This window comes from Oncorhynchus mykiss, chromosome 14 (genome assembly GCF_013265735.2).
Source record: "Oncorhynchus mykiss isolate Arlee chromosome 14, USDA_OmykA_1.1, whole genome shotgun sequence".
Classification (NCBI taxonomy): Eukaryota; Metazoa; Chordata; class Actinopteri; order Salmoniformes; family Salmonidae; genus Oncorhynchus; species Oncorhynchus mykiss.
This window is the reverse complement of record NC_048578.1, coordinates 15,725,001-15,745,621: the sequence shown is the minus strand read 5'-3', so window position 1 is coordinate 15,745,621 and position 20,621 is coordinate 15,725,001. Positions and strand designations below refer to the sequence as shown.

General features: G+C 40.5%; 1 protein-coding gene across 4 annotated transcripts in view; it reads right to left on the bottom strand.

The window, feature by feature from the left end:
* Positions 1–590: 590 nt before the first annotated feature.
* The window catches only part of LOC110488904 (gamma-aminobutyric acid receptor subunit alpha-2), a 61,982-nt gene continuing 41,951 nt past the window's right edge, over positions 591–20,621 (bottom strand). Inside the window, exons 8-11 of one of the 4 annotated variants that reach the window (XM_021561360.2) lie at positions 16,311–16,463; positions 7,203–7,405; positions 3,724–3,867; positions 591–1,227 (exon numbers count right to left, since the gene is read on the bottom strand). In XM_021561360.2, coding sequence (XP_021417035.2) covers positions 1,195–1,227; positions 3,724–3,867; positions 7,203–7,405; positions 16,311–16,463 — 533 coding nt within the window. In that variant the 3' untranslated portion in view covers positions 591–1,194. Of the gene's footprint in view, positions 1,228–2,176; positions 3,868–6,853; positions 7,057–7,202; positions 7,406–16,310; positions 16,464–20,621 lie in introns of those variants that run through there. The other 3 variants (XM_021561359.2, XM_021561362.2, XM_021561361.2) reach the window with 3 other exon arrangements.

The following is a 20,621-nucleotide window of genomic DNA, read 5'->3' as shown; positions in this document are numbered from 1 at the left end:
ATAAAGTCCTGATTGGTGGAGTGCTGCAGAGAGAGTTGTCCTTCTGGAAGGTTCTCCCATCTCCACAGAGGAACTCTGGAACTCTGTCAGAGTGACCATCAGGTACTTGGTCACCTCCCTGACCAAGGCCCTTCTCCCCCGAATGCTTAGTTTGGCAAGAAGGCCAGCTTTAGGAAGAGTCTTGGTGGTTCCAAATTTCTTCCATTTAAGAATAATGGACGCCACTGTGTTTTTGGACCTTCAAAGCTACAGAAATGTTTGGTACCCTTGTCCAGATCTGTACCTCAACACAATACTGTCTCGGAGCTCTACAGACAATTCCTTAGACCCATTTGCTCTGACATGAACTGTAAACTGTGGGACCTCACATAGACATGTGTGTGCCTTTCCAAATTATGTCCAATCAATTGATTTGACAACAGGTGTACTCCAATCAAGTTTGAGAAACATCTCAAGGATGATCAATGGAAACAGGATGAAACTGATCTCAATTTCGAGGCTCATTGCAAAGGGTCTGAATAATTATGTAAATAAGGTTTCTGTTTTTTATTTGCAATAAATTTGCCTGTTTTCACTTTGTCATTATGGGTATTGTGTGTAGATTGAAGAGGAATAAATGTATTTAATCCATTTTAGAATAGGGCTGTAACGTAACAAAATTTGGAAAAAGTGAATGGGTCTTAATGCTTTCCGAATGCACTGTATTAAAGCATTTGCCCACACAAGACCACATTTATTTTTTACAGACTATTGGGTAATGACATTAACATATTTATATACATGTTATTAAAATTGCATTTATTTTAAATGTACAGTACCAGTCAAAAGTTTGGACACCTACTCATTCTAGGTTGTATTTATTTTAGACATCAAAACTATGAAATAACACACATGGAATCATGTAGTAACCAAAAAAAGTGTTAAACAAATCCAAATATATTTTAGATTTCTAGCCACCCTTTGCCTTGATGACAACTTTGCACAGTTTTGACATTCTCTCAACAAGCTTCACCTGCAATCCTTTTCCAATAGTCTTGAAGGAGTTTCCACATATGCTGAGCACTGGTTGGCTGCTGTTCCTTTACTCTGGGGTCCAACTCATCCCAAAACATCTCAATTGCGTTGAGGTCGGGTGATTATGGAGGCCAGGTCAGCTGATGCAGCACTCCATCACTCTCCTTGGTCAAATAGCCCTTACACAGCCTGGAGGTGTGTTGGGTCATTGTCCTGTTGATAAACAAATGAGTAAGCAAACCAGATGGGATTGTGTATCGCTACAGAATGCTGTGGTAGCCATGCTGGTTAAGGGTGCCTTGAATTCCAAATAAATCACAGACAGTGTCACCAGCAAAGCAACCCCACACCATCACACCTCCTCCTCCATGCTTCACGGTGGGAAGCACAGATGCAGAGATCCTCCGTTCACATATTTTGCGTCTCACAAAGACTCGGCAGTTGGAACCAAAAATCTCACATTTGGACTCATCAGACCAAAGGACAGATTTCCACTGGTCTAATGTCCATTGCTCATGTTTCTTGGCCCAAGCAAGTCTCTTCATATTATTGGTGTACTTTAAAGTGGTTTCTTTGCAGCAAATCGACCATGAAGACCTGATTCACACAGTTTCCTCTGAACAGTTGATGTGTCTGTTACTTGAACTCTGTGAAGCATTTATTTGGGCTGCAATTTCTGAGGCTGGTAACTCTAATGAACTTAACCTCTGCAGCAGAGGTAACTCTGGGTCTTCCTTTCCTGTGGCGGACCTCATGATAACCAGTTTCATCATAGAATTTGATGCTTTTTGCAACTGCACTTGAAGAAACGTTCAAAGTTCTTGAAATGTTCCGGATTAACTGACCTTCATGTCCTATATTAATGATGGACTGTCGTTTATCTTTGTTTATTTGAGCTGTTCTTGACATAATATGGACTTGGTCTTTTACCAAATAGAGTTATCTTCTGTATGCATTAAGAAGGGAAGAAATTCCACAAATTCGCTTTTAACAAGGCACACCTGTTAATTGAAATGCATTCCAGGTGACTACCTCAAGAAGATGGTTGAGAGAATGTCAAGAGTGTGCAAAGCTGTCATCAATTCAAAGGGTGGCTACTTTGAAGAATATAAAATATATTTTGATTTGTTTAACACTTTTTTTTTTTTGTTACTATATGATTCCATATGTTATTTCATAGTTTTGATGTGTTCACTATTATTCTACAATGCAGAAAATAGTCAAAATAATGAAAAACGCTGGAATGAGTAGGTTTGTCCAAACTTTTGACTGTTACTGTACATTATTTTCAACATCGCAGTATTTGTGCAAACTTTCATGTTATAAATAACAAAAACATTTACAGAAAATACATCAAATGATCAATGTATTTTTTCCTATGGTTGCAATGCTGTAAAACCCTGCACTATTCCCAAAGTTTAGCATGTCTTTGCAGGGCGACTTTTTATATAATTTGTTTTTAAAGAGTTTTGTCTTCAGCATAACGATTTGTTGCTCGCAGAATGGAATTTTGGTTCCAACCCCTGATTCAAAAGCAGTTCACCTATATATTTTTCATGACAAAAGAAGTTACAGAAGCTTATCAAGTTAGCATTCAGTTCTAGGTGCTCAATACAGGGCGGCAGGTAGCCTAGTAGTTAGAGCATTGGGCCAGTAACTGAAAGGTTGCTAGATCAAATCCCTGAGCTGACAAGGTAAAAATCTGTCGTTCTGATTGAGTAGCGTGTAAATGTGTGTGTGTAACGCATTGTCATGCTCTGGCACATAATATCGCCTTATCCAATACATGTATATCATAGAGGACAGGTTACCAAATAAACCGCGCAGCAGATTATCATGCTGCAGTAGTTCCCATGGTCTTTCTTTTGCACAGTTCAGTGCTGTTTTGTGTGAGGAAAATGGCACCTGCCTTCGACGTAGTATGTATAAATAAAATAAAAAATGATAATAATCAATTTGAAACATTATTACACAGTATGGTTTGTTTTGCTTATGTAGATATTTTGTTTAACAATAATAAGTTACATTGCAATACAACAAAAGCATTCAACAAAAAAAAAAGATTACTCTTTTTTTGCATTGGCTTGTATAGAAAAAGATAACTTCATACCATAAATGAGAAATCCCTGGTTAACGAGAAACATTAAATTGTTAGCCCACAAAAAAAGTTAACATAAGAAATATATTTTTGTAACTATTTAAAAAAAAAAAAGTAGACTTAAATCTCTCGATTCTGCAAATAAACATCTCAAGGTTCCTTTCGTAGACTTTTCAAACATGTAAACATCACTGGTCAATAAAAGCATAAGATTCACTGATTTACATAACCAAACACACAAGTCATGACAATAAATACATCTATATTTACAAAAGCAGTTGTTTCCAAAAGCACTGCAGAATGTGGTGTAGAAAAAACAGGACAGAGGGGGAGAGAAAGCAATCCAGGGCTTGTCTGTCTTGTACCAACAAACCAAGAGTTAGCAGATACTGGTCATATTTTAGTTCCGTAATTCAGATGTATTACAATGGAGAAGGGAGAGACCTCTAGGTTGAGGGAACCATATCCTTTATATACGGTTCTCTGTTTAGGTACGTGGCCCAGTAGACTAAATTGAAGCTGCTAAACAGGACAGGGAACATAATCCTTGAAATCCTATCGATTTTGCTCACACTGTTGAAAGTCTTCTTTGGGTCTGCCTTGCCACCCACCTTGCCAACCGCCATGTTGGGGTCAACGGCGCCGCCCTTGGCGATGGTGGACAACCCAGAGTCCTTGGTGATGTTGGGCGCATAGTTGGCCACCGCCACGGCATACGCGTTGTTCTTCTTCATGGTGGAGGCCTTCTCTTTTTTCTGTGGAAGGAGCCAAAGTTAGTAGCTAGCAGTTGTCAGACGAACCTGTCACCTCCGGGCAGCATGTGTGAATGCACCCGGGGGGGGGGGGGAAGGGGGGATCTGAATGGGATCTGGGATAGGATAGTGCATCAATCTGAATGCAGAGAAGTGGTAACATGAAGGTTAGCCGGGCCTCCGATATGCTGTCAGGCAACACACTGTCAACACAAATTACTGTCACAGCTCACTCCGATGTCATTCATTCACTTGGCAATTTACAAGTTAATGTTTGTGAGGTCAGAAGGAGTATTTTATACACTGCTCAAAAAAATAAAGGTAACACTAAAATAACACATCCTAGAGCTGAATGAATTAAATATTCTCATTAAATACTTTTTTATTTACATACAGTGCCTTGCGAAAGTATTCGTCCCCCTTGAACTTTGCGACCTTTTGCCACATTTCAGGCTTCAAACATAAAGATATAAAACTGTATTTTTTTGTGAAGAATCAACAACAAGTGGGACACAATCATGAAGTGGAACGACATTTATTGGATATTTCAAACTTTTTTAACGAATCAAAAACTGTAAAATTGGGCAAACCATCTAAAATTTGGACTCATCAGATCCAAAGGACAGATTTCCACCAGTCTAATGTCCATTGCTTGTGTTTCTTGGCCCAAGCAATTATCTTCTTATTGGTGTCCTTTATCAAATCAAATCAAAGTTTATTTGTCACGTGCGCCGAATACAACCGGTGTAGACCTTACAGTGAAATGCTTACTTACAGGCTCTAACCAATAGTGCGGAGAAAAAAAAGTGTGTGTGTGTGTAGGTAAGTAAAGAAATAAAACAACAGTAAAAAGACATTTGAAAATAAGAGTAGCAAGGCTATATACAGATACCAGTTAGTCAGGCTTATTGAGGTAGTATGTACATGTGGGTATGGTTAAAGTGACTATGCATATATGATGAACAGAGAGTAGCAGTAGTGTAAAAAGAGGGGTTGGTGGGTGGTGGGACACAATGCAGATAGCCCGGTTAGCCAATGTGCGGGAGCACTGGTTGGTCGGGCCAATTGAGGTAGTATGTACATGAATGTATAGTTAAAGTAGTGGTTTCTTTGCAGCCATGAAGGCCTGACTCACACAGTCTCCTATGAACAGCTGATGTTGAGATGTGTCTGTTACTTGAACTCTGTGAAGCATTTATTTGGGCTGCAGTTTCTGAGGCTGGTAACTCTAATGAACTTATCCTCTGCAGGAGAGGTAACTCTGGGTCTTCCTTTCCTGTGGCGGTCCTCATGAGAGCCAGGTTCATCATAGCGCTTGTTGGTTTTTGCGACTGCACTTCAAGACACGTTAAAAGTTCTTGAAATGTTCCAGATTGACTGACCTTCATGTCTTAAATTAATGATGGACTGTCGTTTCTCTTTGCTTATTTGAGCTGTTCTTGCCATAATATGGACCTGGTATTTGACCAAATAGGGCATTATTCTGAATACCACCCTACCTTGTCACAACACAACTGATTGGCTCAAATGCATTAAGAAGGGAAGAAATTCCACAAATTCATTTTTAACAAGGCACACCTGTTAATTTAAATGCATTCCAGGTGACTACCTCAAGAAGCTGATTGAGAGAATGCCACGAGTGTGCAAAGCTGTCATCAAGGCAAAGGGTGGCTACTTTGAAGAATCTCAAATGTAAAATATATTTTGATTTGTTTAACACTTTTCTGGTTTCTACATGATTCCACATGTGTTATTTCATAGTTTCAATGTCTTCACTATTATTTTACAATGTAGAAAATAGTACAAATAAAGAAAAACCCTTGAATGGGGTGTGTCCAAACATTTGACTGTTACTGCAAGTATTCACACCACTGATTCAATACTTTGTAGAAGAACCTTTGGCAGCAATTACAGCTGTCAGTCTTTCTGGTTAAGTTTGTAAGAGCTGTCCACACCTGGATTTGGCAACATCTGGCCATTATTCTTTTCACAATGTTTCAAGCTCTGTCAAACTGGTTGTTGATCATCGCTAGACAACCATTTACAGGTTTTGCCATAGATTTTCAATTAGATTTAAGTCAAAACTGTAACTCGACCACTCAGGAACATTCACTGTCTTCTTGGTAAGCAACTCCAGTGTAGATTTGGCCTTGTGTTTTAGGTTATTGTCCTGCAGAAAGGTGAATTAATCACCCAGTGTCTGGTGGAAAGCAGACAACCAGGTTTTCCCCTCGGATGTTGACTGTGCTTAGCTCAATTCCGTTTATTTTTTTATCCTGAAAAAACTCCTCAGTGCTTAACGATTAGAAGCATACTCATAACTAATGATGCAGCCACCACTGTGCTTGAAAATATGGAGAGTGGTACTTAGTCAGTCGTGTGTTGTATTGTATTTTCCCCTAATATAACACTTTGTATTAAGGACAAAAAGTTAATTGTAATGCCAATTTCTTTTTTCCAGTATTACCTCAGTGCCTTGTTGAAAACAGGATGCATGTTTTGGATTTTTTTTCCTGTACAGGCTTCCTTTTCACTCTGTCAATTAAGTAAGTTTTGTAGAGTAACTACAGTGTTATTGATCCATACTCAGTTTTCTCCTATCACAGCCATTAAACTCTGTAACTGTCTTAAAGTCACCACTGACCTCATGGTCAGAGGTTTCCATCCACTCTGGCAACTGAGTTAGGAAGGACACGTGTATCTTTGTAGTGACTGGGTATATTGAAACACCATCCAAAGTATAATTAACAACTTCACCATGCTCAAAGGGATATTCTTACTTTTTACCAATAGGTTCACTATTTGACTGAGGGACCTGACAGATGATGGTGTAGGGTACAGAGATGAGGTAGCCATTCAAAAATCATGTTAAACACTATTATTGTACACAGAGTCCATGCAACTTATGTGACTTGTTATACAAATGTTTTACTTTCACTCTTGAACTTATTTAGGCTTGCCATAACAAAAGGGTTGAATACTTATTGACTATTTTTTATTTTTTATTATACAAATATAATTCCACTTTGACATTATGGGATACTGTGTGTAGGCCAGTGTAACAACGACTTGGAAAAAGTCACGGGATGTGAATACATTCTGAAGTCACTGTATGTATACATTCATACATATGCAGATGGTCTTCCAGGTACAGCACTGCCTGTGGCTGTCGAACAGGAAATGACCTGAATGCTGATGCAAACACAACACATGCAAAGGACACCGGGTTGAAAATCATATGGATATGGGTTGGCCACCTTCAAAACAATCAGATCACCATATTCTATCTCTTAAAATGCTGCTTTTTAGGCCATCGGAGGGTGTTATGCTTCCATTACCTTGTCATTCACAATGCTCTTCCCATCCCAGGCCCAGCTGCGCTTTGTGAAGTAGTTGACGGTGGCAAACTCGATGAGGGCGGAGAAAACAAAGGCGTAGCAGACAGCGATGAACCAGTCCATGGCCGTGGCGTAGGCCACCTTGGGGAGGGAGTTACGAGCACTTATACTCAGGGTGGTCATTGTCAGGACAGTGGTTACACCTAGGGGAACAGCAAACAGTTTCAGCTTGGTCAGTTCCCTTTGATTATCATTCAATTATTTAAGTACCTTATCAACAGATACCTTGCACAGCCAAATAATTACATTTGGGTTAGCAAAGTAGTTTAGGTGTATAGTAATGACACGGTATAGCGCAGACTTAAAAGTGAAATGTTACTGTTTTATGTCATTTAGGAGAATGCATAACTTAACATGTACCAACAAATGCTTTACTGTAACATCAAAGCAAGATGACATTTAGGATGCTCCAGTGTTACAGGAAAAGCCTGGGGCACAACTTGAATTCATAAGGAGATATATAGGCACATTATTTGATTTATTTCCCATCTAATCAATGGAAGATGGGATTAAAAGGACAGGCTACAACACCAAGAGCCAACAGGTAGGCTGCAATTTAATAATCTGAATGGTGTTGTTGTTATTTACTGTAGGATTTGGAAGGGGAGAAAGTGGACAGTTAAAGTTATGTAGACTAAGTAAGCCTAGCTAACGTTAAATAGCTCATCTTGGTTTGATCAGTGGGGAACCATCGGGGCCTTGAAGGCCTAAGGATTTATAGAAATAGATAAATAAAATATATTATAAAAAAAACATTTACATTTCTATTTCACAATATTGTAATAATTTTCTGATTTAATCTCTTCAGTTTGTGTTAGAAAGAGAATGGTTAATACTGAATAGAAAAAAATATCCAATCAGAATATTCTTTAGTGGTATCTGGATAGAAACATTGAACCTGCTCAGCCAGCTATTGGCTCGGCCTTTAGAAGCTGGACAGCTTTACCATTGTATTACAGCAGAATTTTGGAGTGATAGTGGAATGAACATAGGGCTGTGGCGGTCACAAAATGTTATCAGCTGGCGATTGTCAAGCAAATAACTGTCGGTCTCACGTAATTGACCATTCGTTAATTAACACATTTAGCATCTCCTGGCTTCCACATGTTAAAAAGTCTAATAAATCCATGTAATTTCAAATCAAATCAAGTTTTATTGGTCACATACACATACACTACCTACTCATTCAAGGGTGTTCCTTTATATTTACTATTTTCTTCATTGTAGAATAATAGAAGACATCAAAACTATGAAATAACACATATGAAATCATGTAGTAACCAAAAAAGTGTTAAACAAATCAAAATATATTTTATATTTGAGATTCTTCAAATAGCCACCCTTTGCCTTGATGACAGTTTTGCACACTCTTGATATTCTCTCGACCAGCTTCACCTGGAATGCTTTTCCAATAGTCTTGAAGGAGTTCCCACACATGCTGAACACTTGATTGCTTTTCCTTCATTCTGCAGTCCAACTCATCTCAAACCATCTCAATTTGGTTGAGGTCGGGTGATTGTGGAGGCCAGGTCATCTGATGCAGCACTCCATCACTCTCCTTCTTGGTAAAATAGCCCTTACACAGCATGGAGGCGTGTTGGGCCATTGTCCTGTTGAAAAACAAGTGATAGTCCCACTAAGCACAATCCAGAAGGGATGGCGTATCGCGGCAGAATGTTGTGGTATACATGCTGGTTAAGTGTGCCTTGATTTCTAAATGTCACCAGCAAAGCACCCCCACACCATAACACCTCCTCCTCCTTGGTTTACGGTGGGAAATACACATGCAGAGATCATCTGTTCACCCACATTGCGTCTCACAACGACATGGCGGCTGGAACCAAAAATCGCACATTTGGACATCAAGACCAAAGGACAAATTTCCACCGGTCTAATGTCCATTGCTTGTGTTTCTTGGCTCAAGCAAGTCTCTTTTTCCTGTTGGTGTCCTTTAGTAGTGGTTTCTTTGCAGCAATTAGACCATGAAGGCCTGATTCACGCAGTTTCCTCTGAACAGTTGATGTTGAGATGTCTGTTACTTGAACTCTGTGAATAATTTATTTGGGCTGCAATTTCTGGAGGCTGGTAACTCTAAACTTAACCTCTGCATCAGAGATAACTCTGGGTCTCCCATTCCTGTGGCGGTCCTCATGAGAGCCAATTTCGTCATAGCGCTTGATGGTTTTTGCATCTGCACTTGGAGAAACTTTAAAAGTTCTTGAAATTTTTCAGTTTTGACTGACCTTCATGTTTTAAAGTAATGATGCACGGTCGTTTCTCTTTGTTTATTTGAGCTGTTCTTGCCATAATATGGACTTGGTATTTTACCAAATAGGGCTATCTTCTGTATACCCCACCTACCTTGTCACAACACAACTGATTGGCAAATGCATTAAGAAGGAAAGAAATTCCACAACTTAACTTTTAAGAAGGCACACCTGTTGATTGAAATGCATTCCAGGTATTCCAGACTACCTCATGAAGCTGGTTGAGAGAATGCCAAGAGTGTGCGAAGCTGTCATCAAGGCAAATGGTGTCTATTTGAAGAATCTCAAATGTATTTTGATTTGTTTAACACTTTTTGGTTACTACTGTACATGATTCCACATGTGTTAGTTCATAGTTTCGATGTCTTCACTATTATTCTACAATGTAGAAAATATAAAAAATTAAGAAAAACCCTTGAATGAGTAGGTGTTCTAAAACCTTTGTCCGGTAGTGTATGTCAGTTAAGCTTCACACCCCTTGTAAATCAGATTCATGTGATTAATTTTAAGGTGTTATTATGCCACTTAAGTTGTGATACAAACCTTATCAAAACCTAAAGGCCTATGGGCTAGGCTACGTGAGGTGTGCGACTATGATTAGAAAAAGGGTTAGGGTAAGTGATAGGCTAATATTGTCACCCATCAGACTATTCTTGATTTAATCTTGTCTTTACATACACTAAATAATATGTGTAAAATTTGTTTTGATTTAGATTGGACCATTATCATGTTCCTGTTGCAAAACAGGGGCAGCAGGGAAAAATACATCTAATCTATGCACTTAAATAGCTAATTGAGGACACTTTTCTCGTGGTTCATTTTCATGCCAGCCAGGTAGGCTGTTGTAAAGATAAACAATGCACTTAATATTAGTAAAGTTCAGAAATAAATATAGTAGGCCTAGCCTATTGAAAACGGATGGATCCTCCGATTTTTAGTAGAGGCCATCACTCTGTTTTCTCGAGCAATTGCACAGCATATAGAAATGTTGCGCAACATGAGTACATGGGCTCTCATGAAGTGTTTGATTAGATTTTCGAACACATTTTCACTGATGTCAGAGTGATTAGAGGGAAAATAGAGTGCTGAGTACCAAGCAGTTAGCAAGTTTGGTAGGCTACTGATGACCATCAGCAGCATCAGAGCTTGGAGAAGTCTAATTACCGTGACTAAACAGTCATGACTTGTGACTGCCAGTGTGGCGGTAATACAGTCCCCGCAACAGCCCTAAATGAACCAGTTACATTTTGACTTGCAATGGGTGGGACCATTTATTTTTTAAAGTGACGTGTCTAGGCCTCACTACTGAGAGTGCAAGAGGTAATGAATTCATAATACAGAATATCAGTGGTTGGCGGCAATACACTAATAGTCTGTCATAAAACATTGAAGAAGAAAGGGTTGCATTATAAAATAATCAGTGTCGCTAGTTGCGTTAGCTAGCTTGTGTTGTAGTAGTGTTACAAAGGTGACAACATCTGTAGCAGCTGTTCAAGGTGGACTTCAAGGTGGATGTTGCTAATTTGTTATAGATTAACTTTCAAACTTCCTTTACAAATGTCAATCATCTGGTTAGTGGCACTGTTTTTTGTTGCAGCTCGCTTATTGTGAGATACCGCTTTGAAAATAATAACTGAAACATTATTGCATTTAAACTTTAGATCACCGGTTAGTGTGATGAACGTGATAACATATATTTGCAATGGGAATTAATAGCTGGTTTGTTAATTTCATTTTGGAAATTAAATGGTTGTGCTTTTGTATTGTTATGATTTTATGGGGCCAACTCCAGTGAATGGGCTGCTTATTCTTTAACATTATTTGATGCTGTGTGTGACTGCTGTCTCTGCGTTTCATCAAAACGGGCTCTCTTTCAGCACAGGTATTAGGGTGCTGTCCTTTCAGCACCATGGAACGCACAGGTATTAGGGTTGCTGTCCTTTCAGCACCATGGAACGCACAGGTATTAGGGTTGCTGTCCTTTCAGCACCATGGAACGCACAGGTATTAGGGTCGCTGTCCTTTCAGCCCCATGGAACGCACAGGTATTAGGGTCGCTGTCCTTTCAGCACCATGGAACGCACAGGTATTAGGGTCGCTGTCCTTTCTGCACCATGAAACGCACAGGTATTAGGGTCGCTGTCCTTTCAGCACCATGGAACGCACAGGTATTAGGGTCGCTGTCCTTTCAGCGCCTGTCACCTCTGATGTGACACTGTTGTTGTCACCATTGGCGATAGTGGTGTTGGCTACAATAGGTTGTGTAAACGGTGCATTATTTTATGATGTGTGTCACATGCCTGTTCTGTCTGTGTGTACGGGAGCCCAAAGAGCGGCCAGGCTCTTTAGGCTCTTCCTTCTGTTTTTCAGCTAGAGATTTTTTCTTAACGTCAAGGATCCCAATTTTGTTTATAAGTTTTAATATTTAAACGTTAAAACTTCCTAATTGCAACATATGGTGCATTTGGTTTCTTGTAGGCATAAGTAAAATACCATGTAAACTACTCGGTACCGGTGCCCCCTGTATATAGCCTCGTTATTGTTATACTTATTGTGTTACTTTTTATTATTTTAGCCTACTTGGTAAATATTTTTTTCTTATTGAACTGCACTGTTGGTTAAGGGCTGGTAAGTAATCATTTGTTGTATTTGGCGCATGTGGCAAATAAAGTTTGATTTGATGTCTTCTACCTGAACAGTGCACCTTGTATGTCAATGGTGAAATTTTTTAAAAATGTACCTTTATTTAACTAGGCAAGTGAGTTAAGAACAAATTCTTATTTTTAATGACGGCCTAGGAACAGTGGGTTAACTGCCTGTTCAGGGGCAGAACAACAGATTTGTACCTTGTCAGCTCGGGATTTGAACTTGCAACCTTCCGGTTACTAGTCCAACGCTCTAACCACAAGGATACCCTAACCACTAGGCTACATTAATCGATGACACAAAATATATCAAAATAAATAACCATACTTATCTAAAATTTTCTCATGACACATTTGCGCCTGATGTTTTGATTTGAGGGCTGTATGAAAACATTGCGAGTCCCCACTGAAGTTCAGCTTAGCTCAGATTTCCTTTTATTTTAATGAGTGGGAGGGGGAAAAAGTATCTGCAGATAAGAGATGAGAATGTATTTACTCAGAGTATTTTTAGAATAAGTTCTTTGAATTTCTTTAACCAAGTTTTTTCTTAAATGTTCATTTGCTGCCCTCTTCTCTGTGGCACTGAAATAACGAGGAGAATTAAAGGGACACAGAGAATAATAAACCAACTGACTCCTCCTTTTCAGAGCATACCCAATCATATCTAGAAATTGCCTGATTAAAGCTTACACAGCTATGGGCCATTTCTACCGTGAACACATCAGCATTCTGTTTTTCGGTGCATACTATTTTGTGATGTACTTCTCCTTTATGTGATATACTGTGTTTATCTTGTGAATGGTACTCACCTCTGCAGTGATATGACATCAACACCATTGTGCCGGAAACCAAAGACCCAATCCAATTTGCATACCGCCCCAACAGATAGTGCCCACAAAGCTCCTCACTAAGCTAAAGACCCCGGGACAAACACCTCCCTCTGCAACTGGATTCTGGACATCCTGATGGGCAGTCCCCAAGGGTATGGGTATGCCCCCAAGGGTATGGGTAAGGGTATGCAACAACACATCTGCCACACTGGCCCCTCAGTAGTGACATGCTTAGTCCCCTCCTGTACTCCCTGTTCACCCACGACTGCGTGGCCAAGCATTACTCCAACACCATCATTAAGTTTGTTGATGACACAACGGTGGTAGGCCTGCTCACCGACAACGATGAGACAGCCTATAGGAAGGAGGTTAGAGACCTGGCAGTTTGGTGTCAGGACAACAACCTCACCGTCAACGTGAGAAAGACAAAGGAGCTGATCGTGGATTACAGGAAAAGGAGGACCGAACACGCCTCCATTCACATCGACTGGGCTTTAGTGGAGCGGGTTGAGAGCTTAAAGTCCCTCTGTGTCCACATCCTCAACAAACTATCATGGTCCAAACACCAAGACAGTCGTGAAGAGGGCATGACAATGCCTATTCCCCCTCAGGAGACTGAAAAGAGTTGGCATGGGTCCCCAGATCCTAAACAGCTGCACCATCGAGAGCATCTTGACTGGTTGTATTGTCGCCTGGTATGGCAATTGCTCGGCAACTGACTGTAAGGGTAAGGCGCTACAAAGGTTAGTGCGTACGGCCCAGTTAGTGCGTACGGCCCATGGCTTTCTGCCATCCAGGACCTCTATACTAGGCTGTGTCTGAGGAAGGCCCAAAAAATTGTCAAAGACTCCAGTCACCCAAGTCGTAGACTGGTCTCTCTGTTACCGCACGGTAAGCGGTAACGGAGCGCCACGTCTAGGTCCATAAGGCTCCTTAACAGCTTCAACCCCCAATCCATAAGACTGCTGAACAATTATTCAAATGGCGCACAGGATCACATTTAAAGTGTTGCTCATTCATTGCACAGAAATACAAACAGCTATTGGAGCTGCAGAGTGGGTTGGAAGACAGGCTAACGGACACACAGGATACATCCCCAAGGCTCCTGGCACCACAGAGAAACACTGAACCGCAAGTAGACACGCAGAGGGGTTAGTCTAAGACAGTGGTTCCCAAACTTTTTATAGTCCCGTACCCCTTCAAACATTCACCCTCCAGCTGCGTACCTCCTCTAGCACCAGTGTCAGTGCACTCTCAAATGTTGTTGTTTTCCATCATTGTAAACCTGCCACACACACACTATATGATACATTTATTAAACAGAAGAATGAGTGTGAGTTGTCGTCACAAACCGGCTCGTGGGAAGTGACAAAGAGCTCTTATAGGATAAATAATAATAATCTATAATTTTGCTCTTTATTTAACGATTTTACTTATAAAACCTTATTTGTTCATCGAAAATTATGAATAACTCACCACAGGTTAATGAAAAGGGTGTGCTTGAAAGGATGCACATAACTCTGCAATGTTGGGTTGTATTGGAGAGAGTCTCAGTCTTAAATCATTTTCCACACAAAGTCTGTGCCTGTATTTAGTTTTCATGCTAGTGAGGGCCCAACATCCACTCTCATATAGGTACGTGGTTGCAAAGGGCATCAGTGTCTTAATAGCGCAATTTGCCAAGGCAGGATACTCTGAGTGCAGCCCAATCCAGAAATCTGGCAGTGGCTTCTGATTAAATTAAATTTTCACAGAACCACTTGTTGCAATTTCGATGAGGCTCTCTTGTTCAGATATCGGTAAGTGGACTGGAGGCAGGGCATGAAAGGGATAAGGAATCCAATGTGTCACCCGTTTCAGGAAAGTACCTGTGTAATTGCGCACCCAACTCACTCAGGTGCTTCGCTATATCACATTTGACATTGTCCGTAAGCTTGAGTTCATTTGCACACAAAAAATCATACAATGATGGAAAGATCTGTGTGTTGTCCTTATTAAATACAGACAGAGAAGAGCGTCAACTTCTTAATCATGTTTTCAATTTTGTCCCTCACATTGAATATAGTTGCGGAGAGTCCCTGTAATCCTAGATTCAAATCACTCAGGGGAGAAAAAACATCACCCAGATAGGCCAGTCGTGTGTGAAACTCATCATCATGCAAGCGGTCAGACAAGTGAAAGTTATGGTCAGTAAAGAAATCTTTAAGCTTGTCTCTCAATTAAAAAAAACGTGTCAATACTTTGCCCCTTGATAACCAGTGCACTTCTGTATGTTGTAAAAGCTTACGGTCGCTGCCCATATCATTGCATAGTGCAGAAAATACACGAGAGTTCAGGGACCTTGCATTGTCACTGTAGTGTCCAATACGTCTTTCAAGCTGTCAGGCATTCCCTTGGCAGCAAGAGCCTCTTGGTGGATGCTGCAGTGTACCCAAGTGGTGTCGGAAGCAACTGCTTGCATGCACGTTACCACTCCACTATGTCAATGTGATTGGATGTTAATTATTTGACGAGGCTGCCGGTATTTGACATTGTGTTGTTATTAATTTGTTTAATCTGATTTTTCTGTTGTTCTGGGACTGATTTGCACTTTTCGCACCAAAGTACGTTAATCTCTAGGAGACAACTTGTCTCCTTCCTGAGCGGTGTGATGGCTGCGTGGTCCCATGGTGTTCATACTTGTGTACTATTGTTTGTACAGATCAACGTGGTACCTTCAGGTGTTTGGAAATTGCTCCCAAGGATGAACCCCAGACTTGTGGAGGTCTACAATTTCTTTTCTGAGGTCTTGGCTGATTTCTTTTGATTTTCCCATGATGTCAAGCCAAGAGGCACTGAGTTTGAAGGTAGGCCTTGAAATCCATCCACAGGTACACCTCTAATTGACTCAAATGATGTCAATTAGCCTATCAGAAGCTTCTAAAGCCATGACATAATTTTCTTGAATTTTCCAAGCTGTTTAAAGGCACAGTCAACTTAGTGTATGTAAACTTCTGACCCACTGGAATTGTGATACAGTGAATTATAAGTGAAATAATCTGTCTGTAAACAATTGTTGGAAAAATTACTTCGTCATGCACAAAGTAGATGTCCTAACCGACTTGCCAAAACTATAGTTTGTTAACAAGAAATTTGGGGAGTGGTTGAAAAACTTTCGACATCAATTGTATGTATGTATGTATGTATGTAAAATAAAATATTCCTAACTTTTTTATTTGCCGTACCATTGACGGCGTTGCACGTACCCCAGTTTGGAATACCTGGTCTAGGATAACATCACTGTCGGATACGGAGTCCCATACTCACCAAACACAGTCCTAGCTGGCACGGACTCTCTGTTCAGCCAGAAGGACACTTGGGAGAGGATGACGGTCATAATGCATGGTAGATAGGTCTGAATCACAAAGTATCCAATCTTCCGCTTCAAATGGAAATGTGCCGTCATGACAGTGTATTCGCCTGTAGAGAGAGAGTGCTTTATTCATTTATACGGCCTCGACTACAGTGCCACTCTTGAAGGATAGCGTTATTTATTTACGTCCGATTCTATTCGTTTTTCACCAGTACATATGCGAATTCATAATAATATGGATGTGGATGCTTTGGGTTGGATATGCAATGTTCAAAATACTATGGACTTTTCAGAGTTCAAACAATAAGCCTATTGAATAAAGCTTTGTACATTGTAATTGTATAACCGCAATGCAAAACTAAACCTCTAACGAGGACATTCAATTATGCCAAAGCCGCATGCATGACTTATAATGGGAGAATATCTCAAAGAGAACCCAAGATGAGAAGAGGAAGTTGTTTACCCACCTAATCCCAAAATATGTATTATTCCCTGTTATTTGAGAGCACTTGCAGTATTGCCTGCTTTCACCCAATTTACAGGGAGTCTTGATGCTCTCTCGCTCTCCTGTCTTCACACACACGTTATGTTCTTCTATACTCGTGGGGACCTAAAATACATTTCCATTCAAAATCATATTTTCCCTAAACCTTAACATAAACTTATCATGTAACCCTAACCACCAACTCCTTACCCTAACTCTAACCCTAAATCTAACCCCTAAGCTTAAAATAGCCATTGTCCTCATGGGGACGTGGGAAATGGGGGAGGATAATTTGCATGCCTGCCCTGATGTCTCTCTGTCTTGGATGGGGAGGGTAATTTGCATGCCTGCACGAATTGTCTCTCTGTTGTGGATGGGGAGGTTAATTTGCATGCCTGCCCTGATGTCTCTCTGTCGTCGATGGGGGGAGAGAATCTGCGAGACGTGGTGGGATTTACTCCAGAGAAGCTTATGCATGCTTCCCTGCGAGCGGGAAGACTGTAATTACAGGATGAAGATGATAATCACTCCACAGACATAACAGACTTAAGGTCCTCTACCGCCATTGCAATCAAGTGGCTCAAACACCAAAATATTGTGGAGCATTTTGTGTAGATTGGTAAAACAAATCCCAATGAACTGGTTCTCAATATCCAGGCTCCATGTCAACAATTTGTGGAAATTGTGCAATGGGGTAAATACTTGTTATTGGCTCTTTATCTGTGGCTTAACAATGCCAAATTAACAATGCCACTGGGACAGTTGAGATAACGTGCACTAATGTGATTAACATGACATTGTAAGTAATATGAAAAAAATCCTAGTACATAGACATGTATATGTGCAGAAAGCTTAAATTATTGTTAACTTAACTGCACTGTCCAATTTACAGTAGATGTTATAATGAAACAATACCATACTATTGTTTGTGGAGAGTGTACAACAACAACTTTTATCACAGCAACTTTGATACATTCACCTCTGAAGGTAAATAATGTAGAGTGTCATTAGAGTGTCTAGTTTGAGAAACAGACACCTCACAAGTCCTCAACTGGCAGCTTCATTAAATAGTACCTGCAAAACACCAGTCTCAACGTCAACAGTGAAGAGGCGACTCGGGAATGCTGGCCTTCTAGGCAGAGTTGCAAAGAAAATACCATATCTCAGACTGGCCAATAAAAAGAAAAGATTAAGATGGCCAAAAGAACAGACACTGGACAAAGATATGGCTTTTTCTTAGTAACTTTGCATAGAAAGCCAGCATCCCGGAGTTGCCTCTTCACTGTTGACGTTGAGACTGGTGTTTTGCAGGTACTATTTAATGAAGATGCCAGTTGAGGACTGGCATTTTCTCAAACTAGACACTCTAATGTACTTGTCCTCTTGCTCAGTTGTGCACCGGGACCTCCCACTCCTCTTTATATTCTGGATAGAGACAGTTTGCGCTGTTCTGTGAAGGGAGTAGTTAGTACACAGCGTTGTACGAGATCTTCAGTTTTTGGCAATTTCTCACATGGAATAGCCTTCATTTCTCAGAACAAGAATAGACTGAGGAGTTTCAGAAGAAAGGGCTTTGTTTCTGGCCATTTTGAGCCTGTAATCGAACCCACAAATGCTGATGCTCCAGATACTCAACTAGTCTAAAGAAGGCCAGGTTTATTGCTTATTTATTCAGAAAAAAGTTTTCAGTTGTGCTAACATAATTGCAAAAGGGTTTTCTAATGATAAACTTGGATTTAAAATGATAAACTTGGATTGGCTAACGCAACATGCCATTGGAACACAGGAGTGATGGTTGCTGATAATGGGCCTCTGTACAGTTATGCAGATATTCCATAAAAAATCTGCCATTTCCAGCTACAATAGTCATTTACAACATTAACAATGTCTACACTGTATTTCTGATCAATTTGATGTTATTTTAATGGACTTTTTTTTCTTCTTCAAAAACAAGGACATTTCTAAGTGACCCCAAACTTTTGAACGGTAGTGTACATATTATCTAAAGTACCTCGACTAACCTGTACCCCCGCACATTGACTCGGTACCGGTATCCCCTGTATATAGCCTCGCTACTGTTATTTTATTGTTGCTCTTATTTTTTACTTTAGTTCATTTAGTAAATATTTTTCTTAACTGCATTGTTGGTTAAGGGCTTTTCACAGTATTGTATACGGCAAATGTGACATTTGATTTGAACCCTTCTGCCTCAGCCAGGGTTGGGAGGGCCAGAAACATGGATCTTACCCTTCACCCCTGGCTGAAGAAAACCAACAGTGCACCTCAGCCACGCTAAAGGTCCTAAACGATATCATAAGCGCCATCAATAAAAGACAGTACTGTGCAGCCGTCTTCATTGACCTGGCCAAGGCTTTCGACTCTGTCAAACACCGTATTCTTATCGGCAGACTCAACAGCCTTGGTTTCTCTAATGACTGTCTCGCATGGTTCACTAACTACTTCTCAGATAGAGTTCAGTGTGTCAACTCAGAGGGCGTGTTGTCTGGACCTCTGGCAGTCTGTATGGCGGTGCCACAGGATTCCATTTTCAGGCCGACATTTTTCTCTGCATATATCACTGATGTCGCTCTTGCTGCGTGTGATTCTTTGATCACCTACACAGACGACACCATTCTGTATACATCTGGCCCTTCTTTGGACACTATGTTAATAAACCTCCAAACCAGCTTTAACGCCATACAACACTCCTTCTGAGGCCTTCAACTGCTCTTAAATGCTAATAAAACTAAATACATACTCTTCAACCAATCGCTGCCCGCACCCGTCTGCCCGACTAGCATCACTACTCTGGACGGTTCTGACTTATGTGAATATGTGGACAACTACAAATACCCAGGTATCTGGTTAGACTGTGAAGTCTCCTTCCAGACTCAGATTAAGCATCTCCAATCCAAAGTTACATCTAGAATCGGCTTCCTATTTCACAACAAAGCCTCCTCCACTCATGCTGCCAAACTTACCCTCGTAAAACTGACTATCCTAAATATCCTTGGCTTCGGCGATGTCAATTACAAATTAGCCTCCAACACTCTACCCAGCAAATTGGATGCAGTCTATCACAGTGCCATCCATTTCATCACCAAAGCCCCATATACTACTAAAGCCAACAGCTACTTTGGCCGCCTTTCCTTCCAGTTCTCTGCTGCCAATTACTGGAAGGAATTGCAAAAATCACTGAAGTTGGAGACTTATATCTCCCTCACGAACTTTAAGCGTCAGCTGTCAGAGCTGTACACAGCCCATCTGTAAATAGACACGTTGGTGGTGAGGGACTCTTCACTGTTCTAAAGTGGAAGAAGAGGTGCCCTCCCCTATAGCTTGTTAAATCCGCCACATTTGATTGGAAATGGAGTAGACCAGGGGAAGGATGTCTTTCCAGCAGATGAGCAATGCACTCTCATTCCAGAAGAAGGCAGGAGACATGGCAGCTTGACATACTCCTCTGTGGGTGCAAATGAAGATGGTCTGGTTCTAGATAGCTTCAGCCTCCTGTCGGCACTGATGACGCCAGCACACCCTCACTTGAGATGCTAATGTCCAATGCATCTGATGGAATTTAGGCCAATCATTTGATTTAACATTAACTTTAGTCTTCTGAGCAAGTTGACCTTTATTGAGACGAATCTTGTCCTGGAGGCAGAGCTGTGCGATTTCCACTAAATGGGCCATCTGCAAAGTCAAAATTGGCTGTAATATATATATATATATATATATATATATATATATATATATATATATATATATATATACATACATACAT